This window comes from Anopheles maculipalpis, chromosome 2RL (assembly GCF_943734695.1).
Source record: "Anopheles maculipalpis chromosome 2RL, idAnoMacuDA_375_x, whole genome shotgun sequence".
NCBI lineage: Eukaryota > Metazoa > Arthropoda > Insecta > Diptera > Culicidae > Anopheles > Anopheles maculipalpis.
The window spans coordinates 32,910,742-32,929,214 of record NC_064871.1 but is presented as its reverse complement, the minus strand read 5'-3'; the positions used below and the strand labels follow the sequence as shown (position 1 = coordinate 32,929,214).

General features: G+C 42.1%; 6 protein-coding genes across 6 annotated transcripts in view; 2 read left to right on the top strand and 4 right to left on the bottom strand.

Moving 5' to 3' along the window:
• LOC126557318 (serine/threonine-protein kinase Pink1, mitochondrial) overlaps window positions 1-4,455 on the top strand; it is a 251,977-nt gene extending 247,522 nt beyond the window's left edge. Inside the window, exons 2-7 of the mRNA XM_050213039.1 lie at window positions 1,998-2,318; window positions 2,381-2,495; window positions 2,579-3,207; window positions 3,285-3,876; window positions 3,945-4,061; window positions 4,127-4,455. Coding sequence (XP_050068996.1) covers window positions 2,032-2,318; window positions 2,381-2,495; window positions 2,579-3,207; window positions 3,285-3,876; window positions 3,945-4,061; window positions 4,127-4,417 — 2,031 coding nt within the window. The 5' untranslated portion in view covers window positions 1,998-2,031 and the 3' untranslated portion in view covers window positions 4,418-4,455. The remainder of the gene's footprint in view (window positions 1-1,997; window positions 2,319-2,380; window positions 2,496-2,578; window positions 3,208-3,284; window positions 3,877-3,944; window positions 4,062-4,126) is intronic.
• Window positions 16-1,388, bottom strand: LOC126566731 (exopolyphosphatase PRUNE1). Its single transcript, XM_050223286.1, has 4 exons — window positions 1,321-1,388; window positions 752-1,253; window positions 240-670; window positions 16-177 (listed from the first exon to the last, which is right to left on the bottom strand). Exons 1-4 carry the CDS (start codon window positions 1,363-1,365, stop codon window positions 16-18), a joined length of 1,140 nt encoding a protein of 379 aa, XP_050079243.1. The 5' UTR covers window positions 1,366-1,388.
• A 78-nt stretch (window positions 4,456-4,533) lies between the features above and the next one.
• LOC126566717 (uncharacterized) lies at window positions 4,534-5,336 on the bottom strand. Its single transcript, XM_050223285.1, has 5 exons — window positions 5,318-5,336; window positions 5,019-5,246; window positions 4,853-4,956; window positions 4,723-4,786; window positions 4,534-4,655 (listed from the first exon to the last, which is right to left on the bottom strand). Exons 1-5 carry the CDS (start codon window positions 5,334-5,336, stop codon window positions 4,534-4,536), a joined length of 537 nt encoding a protein of 178 aa, XP_050079242.1.
• A 962-nt stretch (window positions 5,337-6,298) lies between these two features.
• Window positions 6,299-6,706, top strand: LOC126559421 (uncharacterized). Its single transcript, XM_050215575.1, has one exon. The coding sequence runs from the start codon at window positions 6,323-6,325 to the stop codon at window positions 6,704-6,706; it is 384 nt and encodes a 127-aa protein (XP_050071532.1). The 5' UTR covers window positions 6,299-6,322.
• A 2,753-nt stretch (window positions 6,707-9,459) lies between these two features.
• LOC126559838 (serine protease snake-like) lies at window positions 9,460-14,415 on the bottom strand. The gene is made up of 4 exons (XM_050216011.1): window positions 14,328-14,415; window positions 11,539-11,733; window positions 10,949-11,464; window positions 9,460-9,821 (listed from the first exon to the last, which is right to left on the bottom strand). Exons 1-4 carry the CDS (start codon window positions 14,413-14,415, stop codon window positions 9,460-9,462), a joined length of 1,161 nt encoding a protein of 386 aa, XP_050071968.1.
• LOC126558685 (alpha-tocopherol transfer protein-like) overlaps window positions 9,741-18,473 on the bottom strand; it is a 332,449-nt gene continuing 323,716 nt past the window's right edge. The window contains exon 4 of the mRNA XM_050214735.1: window positions 9,741-9,753. The gene's annotated coding sequence lies outside the window, so the exon portion shown is untranslated. The remainder of the gene's footprint in view (window positions 9,754-18,473) is intronic.

Genomic DNA, 18,473 nt, shown 5'->3' with positions numbered 1-18,473 from the left:
TATCACATCAGTGTTTCACACTATGATTGCGCTAAGCACACTCTTAACGATCGGCATCAATTGTTTTCGTGACGCTTTTAAATTATGTTGTTGAAAAAATTTGCCTTTCCCATCCGAACTTGGTAGTTCCTCAAGCTCAAAGTTCATCTCCTGGCATGTCTGAAGCGCTGTAACAATCTATGAAGAGTGTGACAAATTAGTACAAATTCTGATTACGGCATTTGTCTATTGAATCTTACTTTCTCCGCCAGTGGTTCATCATCGATTGGAATAATGCCAACATCACGACGCACGCTACCGTCCGGCAGTACATTAAGTCCGAGCAGTATCACCACATTACTACCGGTTTCGGTTGCAAACCGTTGCAGGTGGTCCATCCTGTCGGATAGTTTTAAGTATTCTTGTACCGCCATCGGAAATCCTGGTACCGATACGGTGCGTTCGTTTTGTGAGATGATTTTCAAATCTTTTAACAACAACTGATATGCGTTCAGTTCGGACACATCGCTACGTGCCGCGATAAGGGATTGGAAAAGTTGTTCTCTGTGCGCTGGACGATTTTCTTCCGGAACGTTGATATGTGCCTCAATTTTTGCCGCAACTTCGTAGTCGAGTGGTTTAGCTTTGTCGGCCTGTTTGGAAAAGTTAACCGTGTCCAACACGATGGCCCCTATGGATCAGTTGGTATGTAAGATATTGTTGGAAAACGTTCGTGTGAAAGTAAGAACAGGAATTTATTTTTGTAACTTACCATAGAGCAGTTCTAAAGCTACGCCATACCCTTCCGGTAATTCTTGTATCGTTGCTGTAGCTTGGTTGAAAATTTCACGCCCTACTAAAGTTGCACATGATCCAACGAGTTCGATCGTCTTGAAAGCGCTTGGATTGAAACGGGCATTCGATTCGATCGGCCGATGATCGACGATACCGATAATGGTTTTCTGCAGTTTTGTGACGTGATGATCTACGAGAATAATGTTTAGCGCTGTATGTTCACTGTTCCAATCGATCTCATCACGGCAAATCAAATCCTCTAGCATAATTCCGTGCCGCTTGATGAAGTACGTTACTTCCGTTTTTAACGGCAACTCGGCACGGGCCACATTCAGTACCGGAAACACTGTGGTACTATCTTGTTTGTACCATTCGCCTAATAATGATGGCACATGTTGTAGGTGGAATGCGAAAGCAATCGCACTCACTGCCGAATCTAAATCGCAACTTTCGTTACCAATGACTGCGATTTTGCTTACCTAAAATCAAGAAGAGCAAAATTAAGGTCCGGGCTAGATACGGAATGCTGATGCAAAAACAACTTACTGCATTTTTCATAACACGTCGACATTGTTGTAAGTAGGTGTTCATTTTGTAAGAAACGTTTCTTAACTTAACTTTAGAATTGTTTTACCACTAGGATCGTCGACTCGTTCCAGCAGCGAGGAATAATGTAATTTTATAAATAATAAATATTGTCGCAGCCGGCTAAAAACGTTTGACAGCAGTGATGAGGTTACAGCACAAGGTTAGTAGATGAAATCGTTCGCGTTCGCGGGTTGACATTTGCATACACCTTGAATTTTCTCGAAAAATTCCTTTGCCTGACATTTCACCCGTATGTTTGTGTTTGTGTTTTGGTTTTGGTGAAAAAAGAAGAGCCAGCAAATTCTCGTCTGCAATATTTTTGTGCATTAAAATTCGGTGCATTCGAGTGCATTTCGGTGTGGAGTGTACAATTTGATGGAATTAACCATTCGAAAAACGGTTTGCGAGCATTAGCAAGTGTTGAAACTTTACATAAAGGTGATAAAAAAGCTTCTATAATTCTCACGACCATTTTACGTCGCCATTAGAAGGCAACAACGTGTGAAATGTTTTTCTTTCCTTTTTTTCCTTCTCACAATCGTCATCATCATCGGCTGGTCGGCACTGCACATACACTGGTTACGCAAAAAAAAAAGAATAGGAGTGCAAAGGAAGCGCGACACTATATAGGCTAGGCAAAAAGAACGCGGCGCCCGACATCGATCGAAAATGTCCTTTCGTCTGCTGACCACCCGTCTGTACAAACATGGTCGCCTGCTGGTCCAGAACTATCTCAAGCGGGATATACACGTTAGCAACGCATGGTCAAACCCTACGGAGAGTACAAAAGTGAGCAAAATTAACGACACGCTGCGACATGATCTGCGGATCAACGAGTTCCGGAGCAACAGCTTCCTGCGGTTCGGTAACCAGGCGCGCCGTCTCTTTATCGACAATGTGCTTAGCAGGGTGACCAACCCGTACTCGGCGGATTTACGCCTGCAAGCCACCAAGAAGTGCGTTCGATGGAGCTGTTGTTGTGTGGCAAGAATTAGTGACTCTCTTATTGTTCTTACAGACTATTGTATGGCGATTCCACCCCTTTCTTTGCACTGGTCGGTGTAAGTCTGGCCTCGGGAGATGGCGTACTGACAAAGAACGATGAGCTGGAAGCTGTTTGTTGGGAGATAAGGGTAATTGTTTTGCACTGAAATTCCTTTTTTTTTGGTATCAAAATATGATGCATTAACGTATTGTTTCCCCCTTTTTACCACAGCATGCCATGTCCAACTTTCAGGAGAAAGTCGGTGAGAAGGATATCGAGACGCGTTTGGATGAAGAGTTCGGAATAGAAAATCTAAACATTGGCAAACATATCGCTAAAGGCTGTTCGGCCGTTGTTTACGCCGCTTCTCTTAAAGAACCGACGATAAACAATGTGAATTCAGCTACCTATTCCGATAGCATCCATAACAATTCTTCCTCCACGGCGCAGAAGGAACCACCGGAAGGATGGACGGAAGAGGAGCCAAATTTCGCCGCCCAGTGGAGCAATGGCAATAATCCTCTATTGCTGCCGGAAAGAACTGCATCGACTGTTTTGCGTCAGTTGATAAATAATAACGACGATCAAACAGGAGCAAATAACAATCGCCGAGTACGCTTTAACAGTGAGGCTAGAGTAAGAACGATGTCGGAAAACAGTGCTGCATCGGGCCATGAGAACAGGGGCGATTATTTACATGAAACGAGCGAGAAAGAGTACAACATCGAGCAATACCCGTTGGCGCTGAAGATGATGTTTAACTATGATATACAAAGCAATGCGATGGCCATTCTGAAGGCGATGTACCGTGAAACGGTCCCTGCAAAGAGGCGAACCATCGAAAGTGCATGGGAAAGGAGGTAATTTAAAGGGAAACAAACCATATCATGCAACACGATCGATTAACACACATCACGCTTGTCTTCGTCCTTTCTAGCCTTATGGAAAAAACCAACTTTCTTCCACCGCATCCTAACATCGTGGAAATGTACGGTGTTTTCTGTGACCAGGTACCGGATTTGTCAATGTCCGCCACGCTCTATCCGATGGCCCTGCCACAGCGCCTAAACCCGGAAGGTTACGGACGAAACATGAGTCTGTTTCTGTTGATGAAGCGATACGACACCAACCTGAAAGAGTACCTTCAGCAACCCGGCGTAGACATGCGTACACGCATACTACTGTTTGCACAGCTGCTAGAAGCAGTCGCCCACTTGAACCGTCACGGTGTTTCGCATCGGGACATTAAGTCGGACAACATTCTCATCGAACTGCGCCCCAACATGCCACCGACGCTGGTTTTGACCGATTTCGGATGTTGCATTGCAGACAAGCGGCATGGGCTGCGCATCCCTTATACGTCGAACGAGATTGATAAGGGTGGCAATATGGCGTTGATGGCACCGGAAATTATTGAACAGCTGCCGGGTACGTTCGCAATACTGAACTACAGCAAGGCGGACCTGTGGGCTTGCGGTGCGATTGCTTACGAAATTTTTGGCAGCAATAATCCGTTCTATTCCGATGTGGTAAGTTCAGAGTGTGCTGATGAGATGAGGACATATTTGTAGGTAATTTTTATTTGTATTTTTTACAGTATTCGGCTCTTAAAAATACATCGTATGAGGAGCATATGTTACCAGCGATGGATCAAAATGTTCCCCAATTGATCCAGTGTCTTGTGCAGAACATTCTGCAGCGGAACCCCAACAAAGTAAGTTTACAACGTTTAGATCAGAGTAAACAGTGCATTAATGTCGTCCATCTTTTTTTTTTTAGCGCCTAAGCCCAGATATAGCAGCGAACGTAATGCAACTGTTTCTTTGGTCACCATCGTCCTGGTTGCGTGATCGCTACGTACCGTCCAGCAACGAAATTTTACAATGGTTGCTAAGTCTCACGACGAAAATTCTGTGCGAAGGTCCACTTCGAGTCACACCCGATGGTACGATGGGCCGCCGAACGTACACGGAGTACTTACTGATTGCAAGCTTTCTTACCCGGGTGCGCTTGGAACGGATCAAGCGCGCACTCGATTGGATACATACGGTTAATGTTGACTGTTCGTAAGAGTTGTGATAACGCTATGCTGTGAGTATATAAAGGAACAGAAAACAGTTGCGGGTTGAATAAACATATTTATTTTTAACAGCTACTTTCACGATACATACATACAAACACACGGTTCACATGTCTTTGAACGTTAGCTTTTTTCGCAGGACCGAAAGAAACCCCACCAGGTCGCCGGTTTCGCGGAGATGTGTCCGTATGGCGTCTTCGTTTGGATGTGTGGGATACATTGCATCAACTGTGAAAAGGTAAATAGGTGGCATGCTTTTACTCACTATAATGATCAACCTGTTGGCAATTCTTACGCGTTATTTCTTTGTCACTGTATGAAAGTGTCACTTTCGTTTTGTGGACATCGTTATACGTGATCTGCAATGTGCGTGAATTGTTGTTAGTTTTTCCTGTTCACATTCCAAGAAGATAGCGTATACAAACCTCAACTTGCTTCTGTTCCGGTATGCAAACGATAGAAATGCCCATAACTCGTTGCAGTTGGTTGAACTGTTGGGTAAACTTTTCCTTCACATCTTTGGAATGTTCTGAAACTGTCCAGCAACATTGAAAAATCGAAACCGTGTATCATCTAATAACAAACTACTACCGTGAACCTGATGGGCATTGTTGTTTGCCTGTTGCGATCGATGCTTGCGCTTCAATTCAGCTTCTTTTACGATAGCTTGGTGAATGTTAGCCCATACTGCGTCTAGTTTTGACGATGCAGTTTGTCGCTCTTGTTGCTTTTCCTCCACGGCAGCTTCCAGTTCAATTGCTTTGTTTAGCAGCTCTTTCAAATAATCCAGGGTTGGAACATTTTCCCCAATGTCTGAAACTAAACCGTGTACAAGGTTGAAGTTGGATATTTAAATCGGCATGTTTTCTTCTTAACAAAGGTGTACCTACCAGTTTCGGGAGCAGACATAATCACTTTGGGAGTGAATTCTATTGAAACGTCCTAATGAAATGAAATGAAAATGCTCTGAAGCTGGAATGCAAACAGCTATGCCGAAGCCAAACACAACAAAACAACATGTAGCGACAGTTCAAGCGCAATTTAAAATTGTAAACAAATGTCAAAAAACCGTTGTCGAAACAAACGATAAGTTTTCCCCAAGGTACATACAGAAAAATGTGACGTAATTTGAATTTGGTTCCGGTAATTTAAGCGTTTGTAATTTTGTTATTACATGATTTACAAAGTGTTTATAAATGTGTAATGCATTATGATAAGCAAACTTTCTTATTCTTCTCTGGTTCTACAATTTTGAAAGGTCTTGGATAGAATATCAATGGGCTCTTTGACTTGATTTTACCCGTAGCTGGATGGTCTGTCTTGTGATAAAAAAAATCTCTAAGGTAGCAGACTAAAAAGGTGTTAAATAAAAAATAAATTGAAAAGATCGGATAGTTAGAGAGAAGCTGCTAAGAATACACACCGCTCTTTGTAATTTACTTGACCTTTAAAGCCTATTCCAAATTTATGTGTAGAATCCTTGTAAGCTGCGCAAGATCGAGAACGATCGCTCGCCAATCGATTATGCAGATCCTGCATTGTCGGGCAGATTGTTATCAGCCCGGCTGAAAAACCTTGTTCTCAATGCAAGTTATATATTAATTTCCTTTCATTTTTCGCATTATTTTGGCAATCGACGCATGACATGTAGAACTTTCTACCAAACTTGCCCTGTTCGTTATGGACCAGACGTCTCAGTGCGTTATCAAATACGCAACAGCTGCATTGGGAAAAACCCGGCATTACCGTGTTGACGCTTAAACTCTCACAAACACATCCGCACACGGTAACCGTTTTTTAAACAGGTTTTACATCCCGATAGAAAAAGCGATAGTTTCTCACGTGCGAACCAAGCTTGCCCTGGTCAGTCCGACTAAACAACTGCGTTTGTCAACATGTACACCCAATTTTTGCCAGTGTTGGTCACTTTCGTGCTGCTCGGAACCGTTGCGTCTGCACCACCGTCCACGGCGGACATCATATTTCCGGAGGTGGACGATCTAGCGATTGGTGATCCGTGTACGATTGCGCCTTCGCCAGATCCGGCTGGGATACAGTTCGCCAGGCAGGGAATCTGCCGGCGGGTGCGCGACTGCCCAACGTTCGTTCCACGCATCATTCTGGAACCGTTCGATGTACGGCGCGATATTTGTTATTTCGAGGTGTACGATCCAGTTGTGTGCTGTGTTGATGTGCCCACTTCCGCAGAACTTATGCCACCGAACACCAACAAACAGCTGTCCTTGGATGACCTAGACTACACTAATTTAATTCATTAGTGCCGGTGGAGGTTCAAGAGGTAGTGAGAGGGTGTTGATCAACAAAATCGTAAATATAAGGGCGGTAATATTTAGCTGTATTATTGTAGAGACCGTGATGTGTAATGAAACGGAGTTTAGGAAGCAAGTAATGTAATGTGTAATGTAGCTAACAGTCTAATTTAGTTATGTACAGGAAAAAAAGTTCCGTTAATGAATAAATTTCTAAGCCTTTTTTATATTGAACTAAATTCTTTTACTTTTTATTGTGAAATAAGTGCGACAGTATATTACAAACACAATTGGGTGCAATATTACTACGCCTTAGTCGTTACGTCGTTGTCACCGATATAAAAGTGCATTAAAAATTGGTTGTCATTTTCATTTAACACTTCTTCGTCTTCTTCTTCTTCTTCTTCTTGGGTTAGAAACCTTCTACTAAGTCACGCCGGCCATTTAATAATGGCTTACTAGACTTGCCAATATATCACGTAGTTGGATAGTCAATCCTCACTCCGGGAGAACGGCCCGGATGGGATTCGAAACCCCGGTCCTGCCGTGTGAAGACCGGCATTAAATAATCATTACAATCGTCATGTAGGCTCTCGCAAAACTTCTGTGTGGAGGTGAATTTCTATGTGGATTACTTTTAATGACTCGAATCACTAAAAATATTTAAGAATTTCCCTCCTCCTACTGAATATGGTGAGAAATCCTACTGAATCCTACTGAATACGGTGAGACCATCGAAGACTTACCTTGAGTAGAGATGGACTCTCAATGCTCTTTTGCTTCTAGACCAGACCTGATCCATAGGTAGATAGTCCGAGAAGAAGAAGCACACAACTCTTGATCTGATTACCTTATCTCTAGAACCTCCATCCTTCAGGGTGCTAGTCGCGCACTGCAAGTGTTTCGAATCGGTACGTCTTTAAACTGTCAGCGTACAATCGTTCCTACCGGTTCCTGTGTGTAAAGTTTGCTTCTCCAAGTTACACAAAATGCGTTGTACAACCGTGGTGGCTTTATTGCTGGTGCTCATTATTCACACAGTGTCTGCTAACGTCGTCCCAAAGCACGCATCCGAGATCATGCAATTTCCAAAAACGGTCGAAAACAACCTAGGAAGCCAGTGTCAGTTCGATGGATCACAGGGCGTCTGTACGGAAATGGGAAATTGTGTGAAATATGTACGACAGGGTGCCAAAGCGGACAACGATCCGTGTCTTAACATGCGTCACTCCGTGGTCGTTTGCTGCAGCAAACCATCAGCAGCACCGAAGCGGACACGTGCGGAAACTTCGTCGGAAGAAAGTTCTACCGATGCGATCGGGGTAGAATGAATGTTAATGGAAGGCGTGTAAAGGCGTTAGGTGTTTGGGGATGTTTTCCTGTAATAAAATAGGCAGAAGTTCAAGATTTCTTCAAGTGTCTTTTTCTACCCAATTTTGCGTCGTTTTGCTTGTCTTATCATGTAAATTGGTGCGTGAAATTCTACTGGTACTTCCCCACCATCTTATCATAAGTGCAAAGTGTCAGCAGAGCGGTCAATGTAAATTTCTTATCTACGTAAATGTGTTCAGTATTTGCACAACATAAAGGCATTCGTTGATTTAAATACGAACCAAAGAAAGAATGATGCTACGAGGGGATTTCCCTTTTTAAAAAGTGTTAATGATTCGCTTTCTCTCTCTGCATGGGTCTTCTTTCGTGGTAATGGGTTTTTCCACCGTTATAAATTACAAATTTCCATCAGCTCTTGGTGGTGTAAAGAAGTGTACGCCATCGCTCAAAATAGAACAACGTTTTGTGATAACATCATACCAGCTTGAAGCTGGTTTTGCCACACCTCTAGCAATATGATCCGGAGAAGCAGGACTTTACCAACTAGAGTGTTTGACTGCCATAATAAAGAAGGTTAAGAAATAAACCATTTATTGTGGTGTTTCTCTAAGCCTTTTACTCGTTTGATCTTCGTGGTAAATGGGTTTTGCTGGGTATGGGCTGGTGCTTAAGCTCAACTTCTAAAGACGATGTTTGCACTGGGTGCAGACCGAGCAGACCGACAACTTGCCAGCCAAGTGTTCAATCCATCAGTCGGACAACCACAACTGCATTCTATTGTTAGTCTCGACTGCAGCACTACAAAAGATTGGAAAACCCACGAAACCGGTTACCTACAGTTGAGTTGCATTCGTGTCGAGACGCTCAAACACGCAAAATGGTCTGAAAGAAGGTGTTTTTTCTTGTGTAACGTATTTAAATAAATTATTGTACTATAATGCCACTGTATGAAGCGAACAAGAGTACGTCATTAGGACTTCTATATCATTTTTTCCACAATTTTAGAGATTTTCTTCGCGTGTTTTATTTTTTAAAGAAAATATCTTTCGAGACGTTCTATAATATATATTGTTTGTTTAACAAATGGCATTACATCCGTCTAATATTTGTGATTGAGTATGTGTCGTATGGATGGGCTGGATGGACTACTGATTATTACTGATCTGATTACCATCATTAATCTCAGTTCGCACAATAAGTACAGCTAATTCTTACGAGAATTGTATTGATACGCAATTCGCATTAACCATAAACTAACCTAAGCTCTACAACACGATTAATACCCTGGAACATTCGCGCCAAGTCCATTCAACAATAGTGTCCCTATTTTGTTGCGAGATCCGCTAACCGTGCACAGAACGTACACAACACACATACACCAACGATACACGAGAGCTAGGATCTGTTGCCTGCTGCCTCTCATCCTCCGCTTAGCTAAAGCGTAACCCATTCGTCAAGTCTACACTTTGCGATGGCCAAACGATCTGTTCGATCCAGTCAACAAACTGCGAGACGCGCGTATAGATGCCGGGAGCTGTCGAACCGCACCCAATACCGAACGAGGTAATGCCGATAATTTGCGCCACGCACGCCTCATCGCCCGAATTGATCTGGAGCGGACCGCCGGAATCACCGGTACAGGTGTCCCGGCCACCGGCCGAATAACCGGCACACAGATGCGTTTCCTGCAGGCCCTGCGGTACGCGACGGTTGCGTTGGAAGAACTGGGAACAGTAGGGCGTGGTGTACACATCCAGTGACACTTTGAGTAGTTCCTTCGAGCCAGCACCATCTGTTTGGTATGAAGAGAAAAGGATATGAGTAAGAAGTATTGGCTTACGATGCTCCAATAATTAGTGCCTCCTAATCCTGCTATCACAAGTCTTTTCCGTTATCAGTCCGTAACATCTTTGAGGGCCGTCCGACAGAGAAGATCTGGTAGGGCCGAATGGCGTTGAGTATAGGACTTGTTCAATAGGTCAAACAGAAATTTTATGAAGGGAACTAGATCTGCCTGAGAAAGTGCTCTGTCTTGGATTGGATCACATAGAAATCCTATGCTGTATGCGTTCTCAACTAAATTCCTAATCGCAAATATTTATTCCACATTCCATATTCCCTGTTCTCAGGATATCTCTAGTCGTCGTAAAATTTGCGTTTATTCAGATCAATTCGAATAGAGCCCCCAGGACATGTGTCTACTAGAAGGAACTCAATAAATGGCTGAATAGCAAGGCAACAACCAACTGAATGTAGCGAAAAGTTGTCGAAATTCTAACACCAGGACCGTTGCCCAACAAATTGAGCAAACTTGTATAAAAAAATTAAATGAAACGACGCAAAAACATACACCACAATGGATGACTCAAAAACTTCCCTAACAAGATATTTGCTCCCTTTAATTATTTTCTCAATTAGTAACTATTAGCATGTGAACGATCACGCTAATGATCACCACCCAGAGATGCCACACCTACCGCGATTGATTTCGTCACTAACTTTGTCGCTGTTGTTATAACGCCCTGCTGTCAGGAAACAACTTGTGGATGATAAACCGGTATTGTGTTTCGTTACTAACGCTTGATTGATTTAAATTAAACCGGTTCCAAACTAAATCGGAAGCCTGCCTGCCATGCACGGAAGGTGGAAGCAAAACACAAACCGGTCCTCCGGAATATTTGGCAGGTGCAAATTTGATGATCCCCTTTAAGCGTGCTTAACAACTTAGGGAGGGTCCATTAGCTCTAGTCTCTAGCGGCATTTTCACAGTTTTATATTTTTAACTTACCGGGTGCGATACCGGTTTGTGCGCTATTCAATGTAGGGGATAGAGCTTGAACTAGGTTATCCTGTTCATCCTCAAATTTACTCGAGGCTTCCCTGATGAGCTGATAGATTTCGATAACGCGCAACACTTACATGCTTCCGTCGAACCAAATCCGATCGCTACCGCTTTCTTGCGATCCACCGTTGGCTGGGTGTAAAGGCAGGCGGGCCGAACCCGGAACGAAAAGGATACCGGATTGGCTAGCTTTAGCAGTGCGATATCATTGTACACGGTGCGTGGTTTGTAGTTGGGATGCTTCACCACCTGCACCACCCATTCGTCGACCGGGTCAAAATCATCATCAACCTCCTTCAGCTCGCCCAACCGAACCATGATCCTGTCCGACTCGATGCAGTGTGCGGCGGTCATAACCCACTGCTCGCTGATGAGCGTGCCACCGCAACGAAACGTCATATCGCCGTTTTCGTTCGGCAAAGCTAGCCGGGCCATGTGCGGGAACTCGCCGTGGCGTGCCGCCTTACCGCCAACGATAAGGTTCTGATCGGTCGGACATTGTTTGCGAGGTTTCACCTTCACGACGGAAGAACCGACTGCGAGGGACCCAAGCAGCAGACCGGAACTGGATGGGGCCTGATATTCGCTACATTCTGCATTAAGCGGGAACGAAGAAAATGGTCAGTAATGGAAAGTAATGGAAACGTACTTTTTAAGGGTAACTTGCTTCGTTCACTGACACGCTGGTTTTGGTTGTATAGCTGCTGCAGACGCTGTTCGTAGTCGACCGGACAGCAGACGACCGCTTGCTGGGCTGTGTAGCCGCAGATTTTTACTATCCGCGATTGTTCGAGCAATGGCCGACAGACACTGTAACCGAGACAGACTCCGGGATCGTTACCGTACACACAGTACTCACCAACTGCAAACAGAAATCAGAAATAGAGAATTAGCACACCATTTAAGTGCGGTTGTACTTGAGGACAATCAAGGATGAAGATGAACTCAACGAGAAAAAAACAGCCACACTGTAGGCTCTTCTCGGTTCAAAATCTCGTATCTGTTGTATACGTGATTTCGTGTCATTCGATTCCACTTTGAGCATTGGCAACGACAAGAGCATCATTTTTACAAGACCAGATTTTTGAATGCTAAAACAAGTTTATGGAATAAATTAGTCATGTTTAAAAAAAATTGCCCAAACTACTCGCCCGATTCGGAGAGTGGGCAAGATCGTCAACTTTAAGTGGATGGCACTTGCGTCACGAACGCCTGCCACAGCGTTTGAGAACTTTGCTCCTATTCGTGAGTTATGATATGATCGATAATTACTTATTAGTCTTATTTTTCATTGAAATTTAATTATTTAAACCATCTTGTACGCGACAAGGACAAGTTTTGGATAGGTTAATAAACGTCAGGATAAACGGGACGGACTATCGTTTCCTGCCAAAATCCTCGTCTGCCAAAAATGTAGCTAAAGTGTGTGACATTGGATCTTTAACATTTGCATAATCAAAGACGCATAGCTGATTGGTAAGTCGAGTGATATCTTACAAGTTACTAGTGGGGTAAAAAAAAAGAGAACCGCATAACAGGTTTTTCGATGAAGAGGATCGCGCTATTCCATGATCGCTTCTGGGTAGCGGGGATTGACGCGTGCGAGCAAAAGTAGTTGCAAAGCAATTGCAGCTGATGTCGTGCGGTATTCGAGATCGGAATCGATATCGATGCAAATGTGAATGGACATGTGTTAAGCAACGGTAGCGTTTTCATAAGAAACTCGGAATTAGAAACCGTGTCAGCCTAGACAAGTCGAATTGATGAGACATGAAAACATACAAAATGTAGTATCCGGAAGGTAATAAGAAGTTGTAATAGACAAAAATTTCTTCTTCTTCTTTTTTTTGTTTGGCTTAACGACTTCTAAGGTCACGCCAGCCATCGAATGGCTTACCAGACTGCCGATACGACGATTCAACCCCGGTCCTGCTGTTTGAAGACCGTCGCCTCTGTCGCCTATACCACCGGACCGCCCTGTAGCAAGCCATTTGATGACCGGCGTTACCTGACAGGTCATTAATCCAAGAAAATGAATAGAGATATCTCTTATCACGATAAGTGCAGAGGATGTCACAGAAGAAAGGATGGAGAATTCATGAAGAAAGGCAAGTGGAAAAAGATAGTACATAAAATAAGTTATAATAGACATAAGCCATAACACAATTAACTGTGACCATCAAACAGGCCTCAAGTAACTCCATTTGACGGGCAAAAGACTAAACGATCAGGTTTGATGCAGTTTTATACGAAGATATCTTCGTTTGGAGGGGATGACATGGAGAAAGGATAAGACTGACGTAGTTAAGGATCTCCAAAAATCTAATTGTGAGTTTTCCAAAAATCTAATTGTGAGATCCTTGGCGAAATTGCAACAACTTTTTTAATACTAAATTGTCTATTTTTTGGCAAAATCGCATCAAAAAGTTTATTGAAAAGGTTGTTAAACAGATCACTCTCCAAAAACCTAAACTAATATTGATCAGTTGAAATCCCGTCAATAAAATCCTCAAATTGAGATGGATCAACATCGATGTCACGTACGAAATCGTTTTGGGCTATTGAATGAACTTTGTCTCTTAACCCAATAACTACCCTTGTAATCGCTGTTACCGCTTCACTCGCTTATCATGTAAACATTCTTCGCACAAAATGGGCACAGACTCAACCGACTACTATTCATCACCCACACTATCAAAACTATATCTCTATAGGGGTAATTTTTTTCACCAGTTCTACGATGTGACTCTGGATTTTCTGGAAGCAAAACATCACAAATGTTGACGTAGTTCATCAAAGACGTAGTGCTAATTAGTGACCCGACACGACAAGGTAGATTACAGACGATAAAACTGAACACTTCGGACACTTACACCGCGCGGGAGATCGATGTGACCGATCGAAAGTTGAACATTGGTTGCTATATGTAAAGGCGCGTGTAGAAAGCCGGATACATCAGTGAGAAATTGCCATAAGTCCGTTGTTTGCCGTGCCCATTAATCATCTTGCGCAATTCATTTATGTATTTGTGCCGATTAAAACACGTTTTAATGGAAGAGCAGTCACATCCACCATTAAGGCGGATCTGTGTGAGTTTTTTTTTGTTGTAAAGACCTTGTAAAGATTTTCAGCAGAGTCTCGAATGATTCTGAGAAACGAGATGCGCACTAACCACTACCCAAAACACTTCATTCGGAGCTTGATAAACTATCAAACTGTTGGCCCAGAATCCCGGAACAAAACGGCATCCAAGCAAACAACCGTTAAGGCAGCCTTGGAAAGCGATCAAGTTTCCGAAACTACGTTGTAGATCGGATCGGTAGACATCTTGTCTAATGCGCAACTTGGCCGATTGGCAATTGAACTTTGAAGCTGACCCTACAGCGATGAAGATCGCACGCACGCACCCACAACCATTTCACGACTTTACGAAGGTTACACTGACAGCTGACTTACCATTGCCTTGGGCAAGAACGCTTCCGATAACGATCGCACCTATCACGATCCGTGTGATCCACCGAGCATTATCAATGGTAGGCAACATCTTCACTTTCTTGTCTGTAGGAACTTCGTTTTTACCACACTCGTCCGAGCGAAGGTGCGAGCTACATGAACTAACAAATCCGCAACCTATCGATCGGCGTACTCGTCCTCGAGCCTGACCGATGGATGGACACCGACGTCTACTAGTAACTGCACGTGTGTTGCACTGCTCACCGAACGGCTGTCGACGAAGCATCTACCACCAACGACGGTCTGATCACGTTTGACCCTCCTTGCACGGGCAGTGAGGTGGTTTTCCCTGTTCGTGTGGTTTTGTATCTTTGCCGGCTGTGGCTTTGGAGTTTTTAAATGGGATCGTGACGATGTTCGTTGGTTGTGCTCGCGCGCGCGGGAATAACCCGCGATGCGCGATAGTCGCATCCGAAGCGCTGAGCATAAAATCCATGTGCGAGCGGATTCGATGGCGATGGGAGAGAATCGATGCAGCTGGAAATGGATATGAGCGAGCGAACTTCCAGCAGTCGCTCTTGGTTTGGTGTTGAAGACGTTCTTTTGCGTGAATCGTTAAGTCGGGTGTGCAATTTGTGCAATTTATTTAACTTGATTTGGGTTAATTTTTGTGAAAGAATCAAGTGAAATTTTGTAAAGTGAAGTTGGTAGATACTTGTAATCAAAATAGAATGTTACTGTTTATGATTGACCGAATTACAATCGCTCCATGATCACGGGTTGAAGCTGGTCCTTTCAATGATTGTAGAACTTTAAAATAATTAATTAATTATTAACGAAATAAGCGATTACCATTCAACTCTTCATCGTCTATTTTTCTACTTCTCCACTTTGGCTCTACCAACCTCGAAGGCTCTAGGTCTGCTATTACTGGCTATCCTTGACTCTGTTTTACCCCTAGCAGGATAGTTAGTCCTACACACGAGGTGCCGTCCTAGAAGGGATTCGATTATCTGGTCTTGTCGTGTGAAGAGCGATGCCGCTTCTATACTTCGCTAAATTAGTTAACTCTTTTGTTAAATGTTTTTTCTTGTTCATTTCAAACATTGAATCGCGCCACGTGTTGATACAATAACAGATTTCTGTGTGAAACCACTCTGAAATATCGTCATGCAATGTCCTTTTTTTAAATTTGTTTCTTTGTATTCAATTGTACACATGCTTTTCGGATTAATATTGTTCGTAATATGCGCATTTGAAAGCCAAGACTTATTTTTAAGATATGTCATGAGATAAACTGTTCCTGAAATTGGATAGATCCTTGCGATCTATCCAATTTCCCATTGCCTTTTTTATTTTGTTTTTCTGCGTACAACTATAGCGTTCTTAGTTGCTGTAATCGTGTAGTTCTGCAGTCATTCGATGACCGACATGACCTAAAAAATTGTTTAGCCAAAAAGAAGTCGAGTTGATCAATCGATGAGGTACTTTCTGAGTCTCCAATCGATTGCCGTAGGTAAGGCAAGTCGCCAAACTAGATCCGTAACTTTAGGATATGGATTGCTTAACCCTAACAGTACTGTACGACCCTTCGAATGTACGAGAAATATACAAGGATTCGAAGATTTTAAATGTTTTTAGTTTTATCGCTGTGAACTATGAATTCGGAGTATTCGTCTAATATTCTATCCTGTCAAAGATGCACCATTAACGGTAAACTAAAGTGTCCGGTCAGGGGCGAAACGGTGGTCAGACGACAGCGGTGCCGCTCTTCACACGGTAGGACCTGGCCTCTAATCCCATTCCGGATTGTTCCCCCGAAGTGAGTATCAAACTGAGTATCAAACAACGTGGTATCGGCAAGCCTAGTAAGCCATTGCATGACCGGTATGACCTAGAAGGTCATTAAGCCAAGAGGAGGAAAGTGTCACGTGTGGCCATATTGTGTAGAATGCTTCGTCTTGGACAGGAGAACAGTGAAAATGTTCAAATTTATTTTAATGTACATCATTAAATCATATGCCCAATCGATAATCTGAAAGCTAATCTGGCTTGTATTCTAATTTCAAAATCCTAGAGATTTTTTTTTTTTTTTTATTCATAAGGGACGGCCAGGCCGTATTGCTTAAAATCCTAGAGATTTGTTTTCTATATTTTTTTGTTTTTCCTATATTTTTTTTTCTCGCTTGACAGATTGGATAAATGGTTTATACTATTTTGTGTTATAAATTTGTGTAAAATATTTATTTTATGTTACTAAAATAATACTATTTTTTTTGTTTGTTATTTGACTATATTATTTAACTATGTTGTGTTGTTTGATTTTTGTTATAGTTTATTATTACAATTCGATACCGTATTGTCATCACTGCCTGGCATTCTGATGATTGAAAAAAAAGAACATTATTGATAAGGCTTTTCCTATACTTTTTTCTATTGCTGAATAGAAAGCAATCATCTAGAAGTCCCGCATTTGACATTATTTTATTATTCCTATGCATTTCTATATGCCAATTTAACATGTTATTTTAACGTCTATTTTAAACCTGTTAGGTTTAACACCAACAACGTGACTGTCTTTCTTGGTCGCATGGAAAGAATCATCTTAGAGGATCTTCATGCGAATTGCATTTTTTGTTGTTGTCTGGAGACATTAAGTGTAGTAATACTCGTTTCACACCCAGATAAGCTACGGTTATCGCATGAAGTATGTGCTTTAATTAGTCTATTATGCTAGTATAGTACTAGTTTTGTTGAGTACTTGGTTCGGTTGAAGAATAGTAACACAAAACTGCTATTAAGTCAGACATTTTAGAAGACCTGCGTTGCAACAAGTTGTGAAATTTGAAGATGAAAAAGGTTAGAGCAAAATCAAATAATAAGAGTGTTTGAAAAAAAATATAAAATATTAAAATCAAACTAAGATATCTTCAAAATGGTGGGATATGCAATGTGTGACTAAAAAAACTGTATCTTAATTTAATGCCGAACATTAATAGCAAGTGCCTATAAAGATGTTCCGGGCAGAGGTTGTTCCCATCTCGGTAAGCTAAAATTTAAATTAGTCTCAACTTTTTTTAAGAAATCACCCCAAAAAAAAAACTGAACTAAGGGCGGTAACAAAATGCCAAACTAAAAAATACGAGCTTGCTGATTTGTGCATTCATCTGATTGGTCGTTTGGTTGATTTCAGTTGGTCGGCCTTACTAGTTTTGGGAACACATTTCGTTCTTTTTTCCGGGCCCAGCTTCTAACCAGCAGCAGCGAACGATTCACCAGGAAAAGGACACAGGCGAACAAACTAGGGGATCGTATGGCTTGAGAAATCACAAGAAAAAGCGTGGACGATACGTTCGAATGTTCGTGAACGAATACAGAAGAAGAAAAACCAGTTAAATTCCTACATTTTGGCATTTTTATGGGTTTCAAATGTTTGGTTTTTTTTGGTTCTTTTTCGTGCATAAAAACGTGTTGTAGGAATTGTAGTAAATTTGAAAACGATCACTGTGATGTGGGCTCGCCAAAAATTTACATAAACTGCCATCCAAAAGAGGAGGCACGTCTTATAACTGAATTTCAATATATTATAAACACATTGATACGGTGGCACGTTTTATAACTATTGCTTTGTTTTAGCCAAAAAGTACAAATAATTGAGGGAGTGAATTTTTCCTTATATTGTGCACAATCCAAAGGAGTTTCGAATGAATCTATCAAAATAAATTACCGAGTAAGAAATTCCCTCGAAAAAGTGTTACAAAACCGTAGCAAAGCTTTGCCTATTGATGACGAACATTGTCATTAAATTCAATGTGCTTATGCGGAGGATAAGCAACGTGCTTCTTGTACGTAATAGGCTGCTGTTTTGGATTATTGGACATATTAGTGGTTACCGATGGATTTACCAGCAGAAGCTTTCACGGTACTTTCCAACTCCCCTACCAAGTCAGTGGTATGTATCAAATCAATGGAGATTTTAACTACGGCCTAGTTAATAGAGCGATAAATTGACTGGTGAAGCCTGTCATGTTTTTATTGAAATTTTATCTTCACAATCAAACGTTTTCCTTCGAAAGGATTCTTATTTTTTCCTATCTTCAAATCAAATTGCCCAAAATTGCCCACAGTTTTAAATAGGACTTTCTGTCA